At 37.3% G+C, this 20877-nt stretch overlaps 1 protein-coding gene across 4 annotated transcripts in view; it reads right to left on the bottom strand.

Moving 5' to 3' along the window:
* UBR3 (ubiquitin protein ligase E3 component n-recognin 3) overlaps nucleotides 1-20877 on the bottom strand; it is a 221850-nt gene that overhangs the window by 169836 nt on the left and 31137 nt on the right. For all 4 annotated transcript variants that reach the window (XM_047772845.1, XM_047772846.1, XM_047772847.1 and 1 more), the window contains exons 3-5: nucleotides 17844-18002; nucleotides 10961-11104; nucleotides 10350-10399 (exon numbers count right to left, since the gene is read on the bottom strand). In XM_047772845.1, the coding sequence (XP_047628801.1) occupies nucleotides 10350-10399; nucleotides 10961-11104; nucleotides 17844-18002 (353 nt within the window). The remainder of the gene's footprint in view (nucleotides 1-10349; nucleotides 10400-10960; nucleotides 11105-17843; nucleotides 18003-20877) is intronic.

Below are 20877 nucleotides of genomic sequence, written 5' to 3'. Positions count from 1 at the left end.
AGTGATTGTTTCTTAATTATGTAAGAGTATACAAAACAGAAGACCAGAAGTAAACAAGCAAAATTAATAAATCAATGGTTATCTTTGGATAGTACAGCTGAAGATATTTTCTTTTTTATACTTTTTTCTTCAGTTTTTCCATACTGAACATTCATATTTTCATAGTTACACAAGGGGAAAAGTGCTTTAAATGATTTCATCTTATTAACAGATAAATACATCAAAGTCATAGAGAGTAATGATGATCTGGTCACTGAACCCAGATAAACAGGATACTGCTTATAGTAATGGCCACAGTGAATATAATCATCCCTTGAAAAGTTATCTTGATCTAAAAGATTCTATCCTCTCTAAGAAACTCTCTACTGCACCCATGTACATACAATACCAGAGATAATTTTCTTCTGAATTCTCTGATGGTTATAAATAAATCTGAATGAAAAAATGAATAAACATAAATTTACATTTTAAAATACTTCATAAAGTTAAAATGCACTCCTATTATATTTCCTTTTTGGTTCCATACAATACAAAGAACATTTTCTACTATTACGTATTAGCTACACACAAAAAGAAGTAAGAAGTAGTAGTATGAAGACTGCCATGTGTATAAATAGCACTGCTGAGTACATAATGTTCTGTTACTCTAGGGACAGCAGGTACAAATATCCGACACAACTTGCGTGAATAAAATTAAGTAGCCAGTAATATGTACACTCATTCAAATAAAACTCTTTACAAACAGGTAAAATCTTGCTGCTGTCAGAGCAAAATTCTTCATTTTTAATACAAAGAGACAGTATTAGATTACCCCTAGGATATCTTCCAATTCTAAATTCTACCTTACAGTACTTTTTTAATTGCTATAATTCCCTCTCTATGGTAGTTTTTGAGATGTCACTGCTCTCTTCTCATCCTGTCTTCCTTTTTATATAGTTGTTAAATTATAACAATGAAATCACAAAAAAGGGTTTGTTCAATAATCCCATGGGCCTGTAAGGTAAGGGTGTAGAAATTCCGATCCTTAAGCCATATTGAGCTCTTCATTAAATTTCAAATATATATACTAAAAGCAAACATCATTTGTGCCTACATTGCAAAATAAAATATAATACGGCTTTAAAAGCTTAGAATAAAATTTTGAAATAGCATAAAATAGGTATTTGTTGAAGAACATTTGTATCTGGGTACTCTTTTATCATACTCTCCATTTACCTAATCCTTTCACTTACTTTCTCCTTTATTTTAACCTTTACTAAATTTCTGCTTGCCTTTTTAATGGTGCATTTACATAATATATACAAAAATGCTTTGAAAAGACTATTAGTACAATACAAATTTAAAATGTCAGTATCATTAATTTTTAAGTGAGCTATGGACATTCTTTTCTTCTTCCCTCTAAATAAATCAAACTAAAACTCAATTAACTTGGAAGTTCCCATTGTACTCAGAGGGTTACAAGCTGAACTGATGTGAGTTGGATCCCTGGCCGCTCAGTGGGTTAAGGATCCAGCATTGCTGTGAGCTATGGTATAGGTTGCAGACACAGCTTAGATCTGGCATTGCTGTAGCTGTGGTGTAGGCCAGCAGATGCAGCTCCAATTCAACCCCTAGCCTGCCTGGGAACTTCCATATGTGGCAGGTGCAGCCCTGAAAAGCAAAAAAAAAAAAAAAAAAAAAAAAAAATCAATTAACTCTTATTTATGATATGAAGGTCCAAAAGGAATTTTTTTCCATGTAGATCACTGGTCCTAATAAAATAATGTTCCTCATTAAGAAATAAAAGCAGGAGTTCCCGTCATGGCGCAGTGGTTAACGAATCCGACTGGGAACCATGAGGTTGCGGGTTCGGTCCCTGCCCTCGCTCAGCTGAGTTCGGTCCCTGCCCTCGCTCAGTGGGCGTTGCCGTGAGCTGTGGTGTAGGTTGCAGACGCGGCTCGGATCCCGCGTTGCTGTGGCTCTGGCGTAGGCCAGTGGCTACAGCTCCGATTCAACCCCTAGCCTTGGGGTCCCTGCCCTCGCTCAGTGGGCGTTGCCGTGAGCTGTGGTGTAGGTTGCAGACGCGGCTCGGATCCCGCGTTGCTGTGGCTCTGGCGTAGGCCAGTGGCTACAGCTCCGATTCAACCCCTAGCCTGGGAACCTCCATATGCCGCGGGAGCGACCCAAGAAATAGCAACAACAACAACAGCAACAACAACAAGACAAAAAATAAATAAATAAATAAAAGCAGAATAAAATAGGAGACACCAAGAAGAGATTAGCAGAAAGTTGTAATTGTTTAATTTCAGTATTAACTAAATTCAAAACTATATTTTGTTCCTTAAGCTGCAATGAATGCTAGTAGAGTTTTAGCATATCCCCTTTTGTTTTACAAAGGTAAGACTGACTTTTTTAAAAATAACTTACATCTTTAAATATAAGCTTTCGTTCTCTTGAGGTACAATAATAACTAATATAATTAAGGAAAAGTTTGATCTTATTTAAAACATTACAAGACACATTTCTGGCTACAGTAGTATTTCATTATAAGTTACAGTTTTTCCCAACAGACAAGTACCACTGAAATAAATGAAAAACACATAATCAATTATAGGTACGTTATTTAGCTATAATCACTAGTCATTTCTAGGCTATCAGAAGAATCCAGAGTTCTCTTTGTGGCTCAGTGGTTAAAGAACCCTACTAGGATCCATGAGGATTCAGTGTTCGATTCCTGGCTCACTCAGTGGGTTTAAGGACCCAGTGTTGCCATGAGCTGTGGTATAGGTCTCAGACACAACTCAGATCCAGAGTTGCTGCGGCTGTGGTGTAGGCCATAGCTCTGATTAGACCCCTAGCCTGGGAACTTCCATGTGCCGCAGGTCCAGCCCTAAAAAAGAAGAAAGCAGAAAAAAAGAAAAAAAAAAAAAGAAGAAGAAGAATCCAGGGGAAAGAATGGTAAATGTCACATTCTGGTTGAAGAAGTTTTAAGAGCTCTTTACAAATTCTTTGACACTCCTCCCTTCCAGAGGTGGAATCTATGTTCTCTCCCATTGAATCTAAGCCCACTTTAGCAACTCCCAAAGAATAGGATGCAGTGGAAATGATACTATGTAACTTTCCAGGCTAGCTCAGAAAAGGGCTCTACAGCTTCTGCTCTCAAGCTACTCATCCAGGGAGAAGCCAGTAATTGAGAAGTCCAACAACTTGAGATCACCATACAGGAAAAGCCAATGCAGGCTGAGTTCTCTCTGCACAGTCAACATCAACTGCCAGCCTTGTCAATAAGCCATCTTAAATCTCCATCTCAGCTGAGTCTTCAGATGACTGCAGTTGCAGCCAACAGCTAACAGGAACCTCATGAGATAACCCAAGTAAGAACTGCCCAGCTGCCCTTCCCAAATTCTTGAGTCATAAAATTGTGAGGGGAAAAAAGGTAATGTTAAGCCACAAGGTTTAGGACAAATTTGCTAGATGGAAATAAAAAGAACAGTGGTTTGGAGTCCCCTTGTGGGTCAGTGGGTTAAGGATCTGGCATTTTCACTACAGTGGCTCAGGTCACTGCTGTGGCGCAGGTTGGATCCCTGGCCTGCGAACTTCCACATGCCATGGGCATGGCTGGGGAAAAAAAAAAAAAAAAAGTAATTTATCCACTTTACATAAAAATTTCTAGAACTGCAAAGAGGAGACCTAGTATCCACTTCCAAATGCACTACTAAGTAGAAATATTCACTTGCCTGAATGAATCAGCTAATTCTTTGGAATTCAGCTTTCTCATCTATAAGAAAGTTAGGCACGATGAACTTGAAGGTCTAGCATTCATAATTCCTTTTAAACCTTCAAACTGTCCCCTCCTAGGAAAAATGATGGATTCTCATCTTTGTTTTATCACATGACTTTTCTAACTCAAGATTTGACTCTGTAGTACATACTTCAATAAAACATAAATGAATTTTTTGTATTAAAAATTATGATCATGGAGTTCCCACTGTGGCACAACAGAATCAACCATGTCTCTACAGCAGCAGGGACACAGGTTCGATACCAGGTCTGGAGCAGTGGGTTAAGGATCCAGCATTGCCACAACTGAAATGTAGGCTGCAGCTTTGGCTTGGATTAGACCTCTAGCCCAGGAACTCCATATGCCACAGGGGCAACCAAAAAGGAAAATAAAAAAATTCTGATCAATCTCACAATCTTAAATAGAAAGTTCCTACCACTACAACCCTTCTATGACTAGCCGTACTCTGTATTTTTCCATACTTCTACTTTAAATACGTGTGTAACTTTTATAATCAGAAAAATACAATCTAGTAAAATTTAAGATATGCATACCATATAATTTAGCAATTCCACATCTTAGAGAACTATTTGCATGTCTGCACAAAAAAAATATAAGCATTATATCTTGTAATAAAAAAGTGGAAATTATAAAAATGATTAGAAAAACTATACTTTATTCATATTTCAGAAGGAAAGAATGGATGGAAAGAAAATATTGCCAAAGATGGATTTGCACAGAGTAAATTTAAAAGAACAGATGGAACAGATGGAAAGAAAATATTGCCAAAGATGGATTTGCACAGAGTAAATTTAAAAAGAACACAAAATACTATTACTTTTTTTGTTTTGGTTTTTAGGGCCAAACCTGTGATATTTAAGTTCCCAGACTAGGTGTCAAATCAGAGCTGCAGCGTTCAGCCTATACCGTAGCTGAACCAAGCCACATCTACGACCTACACCACAGCTCAGGGCATCACCGGATCCTTAACCCACCGAACAGGGTGAGGGACTGAACCCACGTCCTCATGGATATTTGTCAGATTCACTTCTGCTGAGCCGCAACAGGAACTCCTATTACATTTTTTTATTTATGTACACACACACTATACCTTTCTATTAACCAATAACTTGATTACATAGAAAAGGATCTGTTAAGAACACCAAACTACTAACTGAAGTCACCCAGAGGAGGAGCTGTTATTATGGAGGGCAGAGAAAGGACTTTCACTTTATTGGAATTATCTGGCAAAACAACTATAATGTATTTGTGTGATATTTGGTTAAACTTTTAATATAAATTTTTAAAGATAAACTTCATTACTCTTAAGCCTTGTTTTCACAAACTATTTCCTCCGGAAAAATGAGCAGAAATGTCTATAATATGATCCACAATAGCTCAAAACTTAAGTATTTGAATCCCTTCTACATATAAAGCACTAGGACAGAAAACATTTATCAAGAACCTAATTTACGGGAGTTCCCGTCGTGGCGCAGTGGTTAACGAATCCGACTGGGAACCATGAGGTTGCGGGTTCGGTCCCTGCCCTCGCTCAGTGGGTTAACGATCCGGCGTTGCCATGAGCTGTGGTGTAGGTTGCAGACGCAGCTCGGATCCCGCGTTGCTGTGGCTCTGGCGTAGGCCGGTGGCTACAGCTCCGATTCAACCCCTAGCCTGGGAACCTCCATATGCCGTGGGAGCGACCCAAGAAATAGCAACAACAACAATAGCAACAACAACAACAACAAAAAAAAAAAAAGACAATAAATAAATAAATAAATAAATAAATAAATAAATAAATAAATAAAAGACAAAAAAAAAAAAAGAACCTGATTTACATTTGGTTCATGATAGGTAATCCATATGTTATCCCATTTAATCCTAACATTAGAATTATCACCATTTTTCCATGAGAAAATTGATGTTCAGAAGTGTAAAACCTGGCAAAAAACATAGTGATGTTATGAGGCAGCATTCAAACTTTGATATGCCTAACTCTAAACACCAAACTTCTCTTAAAGAAATACCAAAGTAGATATCCCTTCAATCTACTTTCAGCTAAACAACTCTACTTCAAATTCTTAAGCTTTCAGATGCCCAAATGATCCTTTTTTTCATTCCAATGAGAAAATATGATATGTCTATAAAATACTTTTTAACAGATTAAAACTTTAATTGTAAAATATAATTTAAAGATCAAAAAACAAAGATCAAAAAGTCTAAACTGTTTTTAAATATACCTTCACGTACTCTGAAAGTAAGTGTTCTCAGCTACTATCACAAAAAAAGCATTTTGTAAGAATACATACTGAAATGAAGTATTTTGAAGCTGTCACTATCAAAAAGTATTTACTATGATTTACACTGAGACATAATCATAATTAAGGAACAAATGATTATATAAATTACATTACACAGAGCAGTTGCTAGAACAAAGTATCCAAGAGAAATTAACAGAAGGGAGGAACTAAGAAGAACAAGAGCAGAAGCTAATGGAGAGTTCCCACTATGGCACAGTATCCAGCGTTGTCTCTGCAAGCAGCTCAGGCTGCTGCTGAGGCATGAGAGTGATACCCAGCCTGGTGCAGTGGGTTAAGGATCCAGTGTTGCCACTACTGTGGTGTAGATCACAGGTGCGGCTCAGATCAAATCTGAAACTTCCATATGGCCCCCCCAAAAAAGAGCAGAAACAACAGTAATGAAGAAAAAAAGGCCCAATTTCAAATCTTCTGATATCCCTCAAGAAACTAATTCCAGGATGGAGTTCCCGTCATGGCGCAGCAGAAACGAATCCGACTAGGAACCATGAGGTTGCAGATTCGATCCCTGCCCTTGCTCAGTGGGTTAAGGATCCAGCATTGCTGTGAGCTATGGTGTAGGTTGCAGACGTGGCTCGGATCCCGTGTTACTGTGGCTGTGGTGTAGGCAGGCGGCTACAGCTCCAATTAGACCCCTAGCCTGGGAACCTCCATATGCTGCGGGTGTGGCCCTAAAAAGACAAAAACAAAAAAAACACAATGAAAAAGGAGCTATTGACTGGGCAAAACACACCAAAGAGTTAACATGATCAATCAATCATAGAGTGTTGGAACTAAAAAGAAAACTCGGCTAAAAAAAAAAAGAAAGAAAAAGACATTACTTCCAGGAGAAATTCAAAAGCTTCCCACCCACACACACACACAAATGGATCTACTTTCAGTATTCTACCATAGAATACAGTGTTGTTGCAATGCAGGTATGTACAATTAAAGTCTCCACAGGAGACTGAAAAGCTAATCTGGAGAGCTTAGGCCAAAACAAAAATGACTAACTTTTTCCCTATATAGAGGAAAAAGTATCCATATTAAAGATCAGGAGTTCCCTTCATTGCTCAGTGGAAATGAACCCGACTAGTATCCAGTGAGGATGTGGGTTCGATCCCTGCCTCACTCAGTGGGTTAAAGATCAGGCACTGCCATAAGCTGTGATGTAGGTCGCAGACCTGGCTCAGAACTGGCGTTGTTGTGTTTCTGACACAGGCCGGCAGCTGTAGCTCCAATTCAACCCCTAGCCAGGAAACTTTCATATGCCTCAGGTGCGGTCCAAAAAGGCAAAAAAAAAAAATCATTATATATACAAAATAATATACTAAAACAATATGAAGCTTTCTTGTTGCTGTTTTGTTTTTTTTTTTTAAGGGGCCGCATTCACAGCATATGGAAGTTCCCAGGCTAAGCGATGAATTGGAGCTGCAGCTGCCAGCCTATGTCACAGGCACAGCAATGCCAGCTCTAAGCTGAGTCTGTGACCTACACCATAGCTCACCACAATGCCAGACCCCTAACCCACTAAGGGAGGCCAGGGATTGAACCCACATCCTCATGGATACCAGCAGGGTTCGTAACCCACTGAGCCACAACGGGAACTCCACAATATGAAGGTTTTAACCTACTTTATTAAAAACAAACATAAAACTATAGATTTTTATTGTTCCAGATCACATTAAGATATTTAGATTATTCTAATAAGATGTTTTGTAATAACAGTGAACCATTTCATTATGCAATAAATACATTTCTATCTTCCAACTGATAAGCATAGATACAAGGCCCCTTTCTGGTTTGGCTGGCTTTAGCCAAGGAAGGGTCCCTGCACCCATTCATATGCACTAGTATTCCCAGATGTCGCCTTTGAGAGGCCATTCCACTTCCATACAAAATGCCCTTAAAGAAAGCAGAATAGGAGTTCCCGTCGTAGCTCAGTGGTTAATGAATCCGACTAGGAACCATGAGGTTGCAGGTTCAATCCCTGACCTCGCTCAGGGTTAAGGATCCGGCATTGCCATGAGCTGTGGTGTAGGTTGCAGACATGGCTCAGATCCCGAGTTGCTGTGGCTCTGGCGTAGGCCTGTGGCTACAGCTCCGATTCAACCCCTAGCCTGGGAACCTCCATATGCCGCGCAAGCGGCCCAAGAAATGGCAAAAAGACCAAAAAAAAAAAAAAAGCAAGCAGAATAAGCAATTTAAAATCATATGTCTATTATCTAATCACTTCCTTCTTTGACACAGAAAGAATTAGCATTCTTACCCCCAACACTCCCTTCTCCCAGCTTCAGAATGAAATTATTACTGTTTTAGTCAATAGTTTATATATTTTTGAAAGCCTATTTTAAGCACTAGCAAGTTTTCCCCATTCGTCATTACAGCAACACTATTCTTAGAAGTAACTCTTTAAAGCTAACAAAAAGCAAAAATTACAGCCAACCATTTATAACAATTTCTAAATGATTTTAATTTCTTCACTAGACAAACATATATATAGTGTTACAACATCCCAGGCACTACTACTTTAAGTGCTTACATATATTAATTGATTCAAGCATCATAATAACCCCAGGTGTTAAGTACTATATTATTACCTCCATTTTACAGATGAGGAAATTGAGGCATGGAGAAGTCAAAACACTTATCCAAAGTCACACTACTAATTGGTGTGATTCAAACCCAGATATTCTAATTCCAAGTCCAGTTTCTAAGCAGCATATGAAACTGCCTGTCCAAGTTGTTGAAAACTCTTTTAAAATGTTAGTCCAAAATGAGACACCACAAAATGCTGCATTTTGTGGGAGCTTTCCTGGGGGGGGAAATACTACTACAAAGTTTATATTGGAGTTCCCGTCGTGGTACAGCAGAAACAAATCCAACTAGGAACCATGAGGTTGCAGGTTTGACCTCTGGCCTCGCTCAGTGGGTTAAAGATCCGGCATTGCCATGAGCTGTGGTGTAGGCCGCAGATGTGGCTTGGATCCGGCATTGCTGTGGCTGTGGCACAGGCTGGCAGCTGTAGCTCCCTAGCCTGGGAACCTCCATATGCCACGGGTGCAGCCCTAAAAAGCAAAAAAAAAAAAAAAGTTTATATTATAAGGCATTAGATCAATTACATTTCCATGAAAGAAATCACACTTCCAAAAAGAGGATATTTGGCTTAGTTCATATATTATCTATGCAAAATAAGTTTTCATAGAGAAAAAAAAAGTATTAAATGTAATACAATTTAGTTTTTTAAATTTCAAGCACTAAATGTATAGATCAATAAAAATATGAAATTTAAATTCTACAAACATCAAGATTAAACACATAGATTAAAAAAGCAATTTTCCTTTTAAACTGCATACTAATTAAAAAACAGGAATGTTATAAGGAATTTATTAGAAACATTTATTATTAATAAATACTATAAAAACTGAAATTTCAACTGACAGTCTATTTAGCAATACATACACTGCTTTAAAAAAATAATAATAATCCTTGGAGTTCCCATTGTGGCTCAGCGGTAATGAACCTGACGAGGATCCATGAGGACACAAATTTGATCCCTGGCCTCACTCAGTGGGCTGAGGATCCAGCATTGCCATGAGCTATGGTAAAGGTCACAGAAGTAGCTCAGATCCCACATTGCTATGGCTGTGGTGTAGGCCAGCAGCTCCAGCTCCAATTCGACTCCTAGCCTGGGAACTTCCATATGCCACAGGTGCAGCCCTAAAGAGACAAAAATAATAATAATAATCCTTGACATATAAGATATAACTTTATATGAGATTAGAAAAGCAACTACATTTCATATTCTTCTAGTAACTTATTCTAGACTTACCTAAGTTTTTTTAAAATAAATTCACTGTACATATGACAACTGGATAAATTTGAGGATCTCTTCATAGGAGAATTATCTATCTCTCATTTGTTTTCCTTTCTTTTTTGGGGGGGGCCACACCCATGGTATGTGGAAGTTCCCAGGCTAGGAGTCAAGATCAAACCCACACAACAGCAGCGACCTGAGCCACTGAGGTGACGCCAGATCCATAACCCACTGCACCACAAAGGAATTCCTTATTTCCTATTTCTAGACTGTGAAAAAAGAAATGAATTTACAAACAAAAAATAAAAATGTTGTTGTAGTCCTTGTCTTGTCACTAAGCAACTGTGTGATCTTAAGGGCTGCAGTGTCCATAACTACAAAACGAGGAACTCAAACTAAGCAACATCCACAAATCTGTATGGTAGTTACAAAACTTTTAAAACTCTTTCAAAAAGTTTCAAATGTTAAATCTCACCTCATCTGAAGAATCTAGTTGTCCCAATGTTCCTGTTGCACCTGCAAAACCTTTGGAAAGGAGAAAAAAATTGTCCTTCATAGTTGTTATACATTGCTTACTTTATAAGTATTTTGAGACACAGCAATATCAAAAGCCAAGTTTTGTTAAGACAATTCATTCTAATAGTTATCCTGGCAGAATTCAATATTGACCTTTAATAAATTTGGGCCTTATAGGTTTATACTTCAATAGGAAATCTCTAGAGAATACCCTGATTTAATAAACACAAATGGTGATTCAGAAGGATCTCTTTCTTTTTATATTTAAACGATGGTTTACTAAAATATTGAGCTATTCAAGTTTTGTGCTACTCTTAAATAGCAACTGCTACATTTTTCATGAGTTAGAAGCAGAACCTTTAATAAACTAACCGAATTCCATTTAGGAAAAATGCAGTATCTTCTTTGATCAGTCTATTCTTTCTTGCTTCCAAAATTTTACTACTTTTACTACTTTCCTTACAAAAAAATGACACAGCACTTAAATCTCTTCATTAATGAGTAAAGTATGCGGATTTTTGTTTTAGTACAGAAAAGTTATCAGTGTTCAAATTAAATATTTAGACAAACCTTGACCTGCCAGAGTGCTAGTGCCAGCAGATGGCTCTTGTATACCATATACAAGTTTATCCTCAGGATAAGTAAGTCCAGAGCTCTTCAAAGCTATAAGGTACTTTTCATGACTTTTCTTTGCACAAGCATTTTCTCCAAGACCTAATATTTAAAATAAATTTAAAATCAGAAAAAAATATTAAATTCGAAATAAAAGTATAGCCATCTCAGTAACTAAGTATACATATATAAAACAGATAAATATTCTAATGGAGGGGAAACTCTAAAATGGATAATGTAAAATAGCTTCAGACAACCGTTTTGTGCTCATGTTTGGCATTAACAATCTCAGAATGAATGCACAGCATGTTTATAACATATAACGAAGAGTTCCCATCGTGGCGTGATGGAAACAAATCCAACTAGGAACCATGAGGTTGCAGATTCGATCCCTGACCTTGCTCAGTGGGTTAAGGATCCAGCATTGCCCTGAGCTGTGGTGTAGGTCGCAGAAGCAGCTCGGCTCCTGCGTTGCTGTGGCTGTGGTGTAGGCCGGCAGCTACAGTTCTGATTAGACCCCTAGTCTGGGAACCTCCATATGCTGCAGGTGCAGCCCTAAAAAGACAAAAAAAAAAAAAACGAATAGCATATAACAAAATCCACTAAGTAACCAGGCATCTAAAATACACCAGAGATTATATACAAGACACAGAGGGTGCAAAGGTTAATAAGGCATGATTCCTGCCTTCAAGGACCTTAAAATTAGTGATTAAAAAAAGGGAGATAACATGGTAAGTGATGATTATGTAACAGACTTCACCATTTGGTTTGCCAGCCTGTGCTCTCATAATGTAGTCAGACTTATCCAAAGCAAAGTTTTGGGAAAGTCTTCCTGGAGAAGATAATGCCTGAGAGGAATTTTCAAATATTATAACTGAGATTACTCCTAATGTCTGTATACCAAGCATAAAATGTTTTTATAATCACATTTAAGGAATTAAAAATATAATTTCTACATTGTATCAGCTAAAATAAATTTATTCCAAAAATACTGAAAAGTTCAGGTTCTAAAATTAATCCTAGAACTTTCACTTTAGAATTTCAGCATATTAATTAATGCCACTTTTTCTTTTTTCAATTGAAGTATAGTTGAATTACAATGCAACGCCAATTTCTGCTGTAAAGCAAAGTGACCCAGTCATACATATACATACATTCTTTTTTGTATTTTAACTTCCGTCATGGTCTACCCCAAGAGACTGTATGTAGTTCTCTGTGCCATACAGTAGGAACTCATTGCTTATCCATTCTAAATCTACCTACCCCAAATTCCCAGTCCATCCTACTCCCTCCCCTCTCCTCTTTGACAACAACAAGTCTGTTCTCTATGTCTGTGAGTCTGTTTCTGTAGATAGGTTCATTTGTGCCACATTTTAGACTCCAGATGTAAATGATATAATATGGTATTTGTCTTTCTCTTTCTGACTTACTTCACTTAGTATGAGAATCTCTGTTGCATCCACAATGCTGCAAATGGCATTATTTTTATCTTTTTATGGATGAGTAGTATTCCATTGTATACATATATCCCACATCTTCTTAATCCATTCATCTGTTGATGGACATTTAGGTTGTTTCCATGTCTTAGCTATTGTGAATAGTGCTGCTATGAACACTGGGTTGTGTGTTTCTTTTTGAATTATAGTTTTGTCTGGATATATACCCAGGAGTGGGATTGCTGGATCATATGGTAGTTCTATAAGCAATGTCAGATCCTTACTCACCAAGTGAGGCCAGGGATCGAACCTGCAACCTCATGGTTCCTAGTCAGATTCATTTCCACTGTGCCACAATGGGAACTCCAAAATTTTATATTTTTAATTAATAAAATATATTTTATCAACCTCTCACAATAAGCCTCAGAAAAATGAACATACAATAACCATTTTTGGAGTTCCAGTCGTGGCACAGTGGTTAACAAATCCGATAGGAACTATGAGGTTGCGGGTTCGATCCCTGGCCTTGCTCAGTGGGTTAACGATCCAGCTTTGCCGTAAGCTGTGGTGTAGGCTGCAGATTCGCCCCAGATCCCACGTTGCTGTGACTGACTGTGGTGTAGGCTGGCAGCAACAGCTCTGATTAGACCCCTAGCCTGGGAACCTCCATATGCTGCAGGAGCGGCCCTAGGAAAGGCAAAAAGACCAAAAAAAAAAAGGTAATAACCATTTTTATAAGTTAGGAAACTGAGACCTACAAGATAACATGGCTAATAAGTGAGTAAGCAAGGAATGACTAGAAATGAAGCTAGACCACAAATTTTAAACTTCTGAATCAAAATCTAATGTAATTTCTATCACTAGAAGTTAGCTAGGGACTTCTGTTGTTTTGTTTTTTTTTAATTTCAAGAAATAAGAATTTAAAAGAATTGTAGGAATATAAGGAGACAATTGCCATAAATGATTCTCAAGAAATACATTCCTACAATGATTAAGAACAACTTGCTCTTCTTTTTCCCAATAGTTGATAGTTTCTGAATAAAGAACCACTTTTTAGGTTGAATAAATAACAGATCTCCAGGTATAATTTTGAACTCTCTCCAGCTTCATCACCAAAACTCAAACACAAGCTACCATCATTTTATCCTAGGCTACTGCACTTGAGCTTCTGTTCTTGCCCCTTCCCATCTACTCTTAGCTAAAACCACAAGCTGGAGTTCCTGCCAATGGCACAGTGGGTTAAGAATTCAACTGCAGCAGCTTGGGTTGCTGTGGAAGTGCAGGTTCAATCCCCAGCCAGCAGAGTGGGTTAAGGGATCCAGCACTGCCACAGCTGCAGCTCTGCTCAGATTCGATGCCTGGCCCAGGAATTTCCACATGCCATGGGTGTGGCCATAAAAATAAAAATTAAAAAAAAATAGTAAGCCACCTTTTCATTTTATTTATTTATTTATTTATTTTTGCTTTGTAGGGCCGCACCTGCAGCATATGGAGGTTCCCATGCTAGGGGTCGAACTGCAGCTGTAGCTTCGGGCCACAGCCACAGCAATGCAGGATCCGAGCCGTGTGAGCCACATCTGTGACCTACACCACAGCTCACAGCAATGCCAGATCCTTAACCCACCGAGTGAGGCCAGGAATCAAACCCACAACCTCATGGATGCTAGTCAGATTCGTTAACCACTGAGCTACGACGGGAACTCCACAAGCCACCTTTTTAAAGTACATATCTGATCACGTCACTCTTAAGCAAAAAATATTTTCATGACTTTCTGCTACATTCAGGATAAGATATAAAACCCCTTAAATAACTAACAAGGGCCTACCTAATCTGGCTAGCATAATGCAGTAGCCTTATTTTTGCCACTATCCCCCTACATTCATTTCATTTCAACAATACCCTTTTTAGTACCTTTTTTAAAAAGTAAGTTCATTCTCACCCATAAATATTTTCATATGCTAGTCCCTCTGCATGGAATCTAGGAAGTATCCAGATGTTACAGTATTTACATTTATCATGTTTGGGGTTCATTAAGCTTCTTGAATCTATAAATCAATCCATTTGGGGGAATTTTAGCTATGATTCTTTCAAATGTTTTTCTGCCCCCTTCCCACTCTCCTTTCCTCCTGGGATGTAAATTGTATGTATGTTAGATCATCTGATTCTATCTAATAGTCCCTGCAGCTCTGTTGTGTTTTCTCTCTGTTCTCTAGATTGGAGAATCTATTAATCCACCTTCAAAAAATCTTTAGCCTTTAGCCTTCATGAAATCTTTCTTCTACCATCTCCAAACTGCTACTAAGCCCATTCAGTGAATTTATCAGTTCAATTATTTCACTCTACAATAATCTTCAGTTCCAGAATTTCTTTTTTTATTGTTTACATTTGTTCACTAAGATTCCTTATCTCTTCACTAACACTATATTTTCCTTTAATTATTTCAAAATATTTTCCTTTATTTCTTGAACATACTTATAATAGTTGCTTTAATGTCTTTATCTGCTAAACCCAATTTCTAGGCCATTTCAAAGTCAATTTCTATTACTGTCCCTTTTCTTGGTTATGATGCAAAATTTCTTATTTTCTTGCATGTCTAGTAGTCTTCTTGTACACTGGACATTCTGATGACAAATTAATCAAAGATTCTCGATTCTGCTGTCTTCCTTCAAAGAGTATTAATTTTAATTCTACAAGGCATTCAATAAATAGCCTGATTACCTAGAACTCATAAGGCTTGGTTTTACACTTTGTAAGAAGCAGATTTCTGGAAAGCCTAAGATTCTTAAAAGGCCCTGGAATTGACAGGCATAATCTCCAAACTCTGTCAGGATTCAATGTTTCAATAAGGCTGACTTAAAGTAGAATTTATTCTAAGGTTTGGCCTTCTGGTGTCTCGGCTTGATGCCTACGGTATTAATAAGATCTCTCCAGTCTGGTTGTGCTGAACTCTAGTGTCTCCTAACATCACCTCACCTTTAATATCTCTATTCTATTCATCTCTACTATCTCCTTTTAATTCGAGAGCAGTAACCCCAAAGCACGCTCTATTAAGCCTGAGGTAGTCTCATCCTCAGTTCTCAGTCAAGCACTTTCAGAGGTGCCCCATACATCTGCCCCACTACCTCGTGCTATTCTGCCCCAGAGATTCCAGTTTCCAACTGCTTCAGCTGCCCTAAACTGTGACCTCTTCCTCCTTAACTCAGTTGGACCACCATGCTGCTTCAATGCCAGCCTTCTACAATACAATCAGGAAGTTATTCCCAGACAGAAATTCAGAGAATTGTGAGGCTCATCTCATGCTTTTCCTGTCTCTCAAAGGTTTACAGTCTTGTACTGCCTGAAAGTAACTGCCCCACATTTTTTTTTCCAGTTTAATATTATTTATGATGTTAAGGACAAGTCCAGGAGTCAGAAGCAGAAAATGTTCTCTACCTGGAATCTAACTCCATCCCATTATCACCCAGCTTACCTCATCCTCTAGCTAAATGACTTTCTCTCCATCATTAGGTTTTAAGTGTCATTTCCTCAGTGAAGCTTTCCCACCTTCCCAATCAATGAAATTAGGTCTCCCAGGGAGTTCCTGTCATGGCTCAGTGGTTAACGAATCCAACTAGGAACCATGAGGTTACAGGTTCGATCCCTGGCCACGCTCAGTGGGTTAAAGATCCGGCGTTGCTGTGAGCTGTGGTGTAGGTCGCAGACGCAGCTCAGATCCCAAGTTGTTGCTATGGCTCTGGTATAGGCTGGCGGCTGCAGCTCCGATTAGACCCCTCGCTTGGGAATCTCCATATGCCACAGGAGTGGCCCTAGAAAAGGCAAAAAAAAAGACAAAAAAAACAAAAATTAGGTCTCCCTTTTATAAATATTTGTCCCATCACTTCATAGTATTTACTACAGTTTATAATTACACAATTTTTTGGTTTGGGGATTTTGTTAATGTCATCTCATGAACTAGACCATAAGCTTTATAAGGCAAGGATAAGAATACCTGGTTTATTACTTACCTTCCCCACTCCAAGCTCTTATACCTAGGCCCAAAGCCAAGCACATAACAATGCTTAATAAGTACTTGGTAAAGAAATAAATATATCAGATAATACTATCTCTAAATAACACATGATTAACAATATACGTAAAAATTTCACCACTCTAAGAGTTCCCAGCGTGATTCAAAGGTAACGAACCTAACTAGGAGTTCCCGTCGTGGCTCAGTGGTTAATGAATCTGACTAGGAAACATGCAATTGCGGGTTCGATCCCTGACCTCACTCAGTGGGTTAAGGATCCGGCGTTGCCGTGAGCTATAGTATAGGTCACAGACATGGCTTGGATCCTGCATTGCTGTGGCTCTGGCGTAGGCCGGCAGCTATAGCTCCGATTAGACCCCTGGCCTGGGAACGTCCATATGCCTCAGGTGCTGCCTTAGAAAAAGCAAAAAGACAAAAAAAAAACCCCGACTAGGATCCATAAGGATGTAGGTTCAATACCTGGCCTCACTCAGTGGGATAAGGATCCAGCATTACCATGAGATGTGGTGTAGGTCACAGACATGGCTCAGATTCTGTGTTGCTCTGGCTGTGGTGCAGGCCAGCAACTGTAGCTCTGATTCGAACCCTGGCCTGGAAACTTCCATGTGCCACAGGTACAGCCCTAAAAAAAAAAAAATTTTCACCACTCTAAAGAAAGAACATAAACTTCAATTTTTACAACAGCTGTTCATGACCCAGCAAAAGGATACTTACTATTTAAAATATTTATAACAAGATTTTTAAATAATTGATATGTTTACCCTACTATAAACTTGAGCTAAACTACAGGTACGAAAACTAAAGTAATTTACATAACAGTATATCATGTACAGATATACTTAAAAGCAAGGTTTTTTTGTGGTTTTTATTTGGCAATGCCCAGGGAATGTGGAACTTCCCAGGCCAGGGATCAGACCTGAGCCACTGCAGTAACAATGCCAGATACTTAACCTGCTGGGCCACAAGGGAACTCCCTACAATTCTAAGTTTTATAACTTAAACTCTACATCACTATAAAATCCTAGGTCATACAACACAAAAATAAAAAATTTAGAATACCAAAATGAACAACACAAAATGGTTACTGTTATTGTTTGGAGAGGGGAGGTGAAATAAAATTATGAATATGTCACACCAACACTGGAGACCTGAGTTCTAGTTCCAACCCCAAAATAAATTAACTCTGAAGTCTTGAACTGGTCATTTAATTTTTCTGGGGTTCAGTTTCTTTATCCACAAAATAAGTATTCTTAATAATTTCCAGCTTTAACATTCCATTAAAAAATTTACATTTTACTTTTAAGTTCTAAAATAAATAATTTCTTATAATTATACTACATATAAGTTTAACTTTCTTCTCTTCTAAATTTTACTCACCAGAAGTCAGATCTTTGTAGTTTTGTTGGTTTGTCAAAACCTGAGTAAGAACAGACCGCATTGCTCCTCCCATTTTAGTTAGATCTTCTAAAAAGGAAATTTGAGGTTCCAAAAGCTGAAGGACTTTGTTAAGGTCTTTTTCTGATGGTACATCAGCTGCTAAAATAACATATAATAACTTTCTTTAAAATATTTTGCTAAAAATAACAATATTTTATTCTCTTAAAACTACAAAAACTTAGATGACATACTTTATATTCAAAAGGTTAATACAAGAATTTTTTTTTAGCTTTTTTGGCCATGCTCACAGTATGTAAAATTTCCTGGTCCAGGGATCAAACCCAAGCCACAGCAGCAACCTGAGCCACTACAGTGACAATGACAGATCCTTAGCCCACTGCACCACAAGGGAACTCCCTAAGGACTCTTTTTGTAGGCATTCACCCAGCACCCAGACCAGGGTAGACTTGTTTAAGAATTCAGTCTCCTGAGAAAGGACTAAGGAAAAGAGAAGACTTCGTAAGGTATCAGCCACGTAATTTGTGTAAGAAACATTCAATTTGAGGGCCCTGTACTTCTAGATATATACATGTAATCATAAGATCAATGATTATTAAAATTAGATAAACAGTATTTAAGAAAAAAATTTAACAATTCTCTCTAAACTATGGCAAGGCAAAAATCAAATATATTGAGAGGAGTGTAAGAATATAAGAACAAAATTATGTCAGCTCTAAATTCAAATCTGTGTAGTAAATAACCTATACTCTATCATATTCTAAAACTACAGATTCATGTTAGCTAGAGGTCAAAGCAACTTAAATAAAAATAACTTTTCATAAATATGGATTTTTTACTACAACGATTTTAAAATACCAGCCAAGATATGCCGGTAGAGCGAGAAAGAAGAAATCTGGACAGCAACTTAAAAAGAATACTTAAGAGGAAAAGATACATGTTTCATAAATACAAGGTCTAAAAAGGATGAAGTGAATAGAGAGATTTAGAGTTTAGCCATGACTGGTTAAAAGAAGAATGCATATAAGGGAGATAATAGGGGGCTTGTGTGCCCAGGAAAAAGGACATCAATTTCATTCAACATTTAATTATCTACCACATGATAGGCACTGAGAAACAAGACAAGAAATAAGACATTATTTACTCTTGGAACTCACAATCTGGTTCAAGGCAAAACTAAATAAGACACTATTTAGTCTTGGAACTCACTACCTGGTGCAATGAAATTCTACGGACCTAAGTCCAAAGATCTTATTTCTTGGTGGAAAAGCAATATATACATTATTCCTCTTTATATTCCCCACAACGACTTATGTATTAACATAGCAGATATTTAATCTGCATTTGTTCTTGATTGCCAAGGGTTCTAAAACAAGCTCTGACACTGGTCTAAAGATGGTCAGTGAAATGAGAAATGGAACACAAGGCAACCTGACAAACCACCAAATTATCTGAGCTTCAATTACTTTAGATTAGATGATTTCAAATCTTTAATTTTAAACAGTGATCTCTACACAAAGTAATCCAATAATTTATTTTTGTATAGACAGAAGAAACTAATGCTGAGCACAAGTGGTAATATAGAGAGGAAAACATCATGAAACTAGTAAGCTCATGAAACTCATCTTAAGACAAAAAAAGTGCTTCCATTAATTCCTTTATGTTTTCAAATAATGGTAACATAATTATCAAAGCCATGTACCTATGTCATCCACTTTTAATGATTACTAAATGTCACCAAGTAAATAAAAAAATGAATATAATACAGTCTAGTATGAACTTCTCTTTGATTAAACAATGATAAGCTTTGAGGTTCTCATAATAAATAATTTCTACCTATTACTTATCTAAAATAGGACAACTGTAATACAAAATGTAAATTCTCAAAGTCTATTAATTAGTATATGAGAAACAGAATGAAAGGCAAGTTCAACGACCCAACTACTCTCCCGTTCCTTCATTCCAAAGTCAGAGTAGTTTGGGAATAAATCAAATAACATTTCTTTCTGTATTTTAAGACATCCACTCTGAGAAGAATAGAAGTACTTGAGAAAAGATTGTATATTTTCCTTAAAATGTAGAAATAAGGAAGTATAAGTATTTTATCATAATGCAAATAACATAATAGTTTTAGAAATGATGAAGATACTCTATTTCTTCACAATTTTAGGATAGAGGATAGACAGAAAATAATATGTGCCATAGTTTCAAATTGGATATAAGATTATTTATAATATTAAATAATTTTAAACCTTCAAAAGTAATGCAAATGAATACCTTAAATGATAAAAATGCAAATATCATTAGAAAGGTAAAAGACATCATAAAAACTTAACTTGTTTCATATCACTAACTGATATCTATAATTCACAATGTCAGACCAAAAACTTTAAAAGATGATATTAAATCCAAATATTTAAGTAAAAAGCATATTAATCAAGATTGTGACTAAATTTTAAAAGGTAAATAAATATCTGTAATTTGCATGTTTCTTTTCTCTTTTCAATGCTATCATAATGCTTACATCCATATACTCTATCAGTAATAAGGGTGTGAGCAATCTGACCCTCTCATAAGTTGTTACATACAGAGCGGAATAAAAACATATAAACCTCTACAAAAAAAGAGAAAGCAAGAGAGAGGTGAAACAGTAGTTTATCTTCTAAAAATCTAAATTAAAGTCAAACATTGCAGGACTTCTTAATTCTGCTCCACCATAATATAATCATAAAGAAAGTTACCTTAACCCCATAAAATGATTATTTTCTCATCTGCAAAAGGCCATCAAAGTTTGATCAAAAACATTTACAATCCTAGGGCCAGAGACTGCCAAACTGTGCCTATTACGAGGTTATTTATTTTTTGGGGTTTTTTGCTTTTATTTTTCTTTTTTGGTCGCCGCTCAGCATACAGACTTCCCGGGTCAGGGATCAAATCAGTTGCCACCTAGGCCACAGCTGTGGCAACGTCAGATCCTTAACCCACTGTGCCGGGCCAGGGATCAAACCTGCATCCC

The sequence above is a fragment of the Phacochoerus africanus genome, chromosome 3 (genome assembly GCF_016906955.1).
Source record: "Phacochoerus africanus isolate WHEZ1 chromosome 3, ROS_Pafr_v1, whole genome shotgun sequence".
NCBI classification, from domain to species: Eukaryota; Metazoa; Chordata; class Mammalia; order Artiodactyla; family Suidae; genus Phacochoerus; species Phacochoerus africanus.
This window is presented reverse-complemented; position numbering and strand designations above follow the sequence as displayed.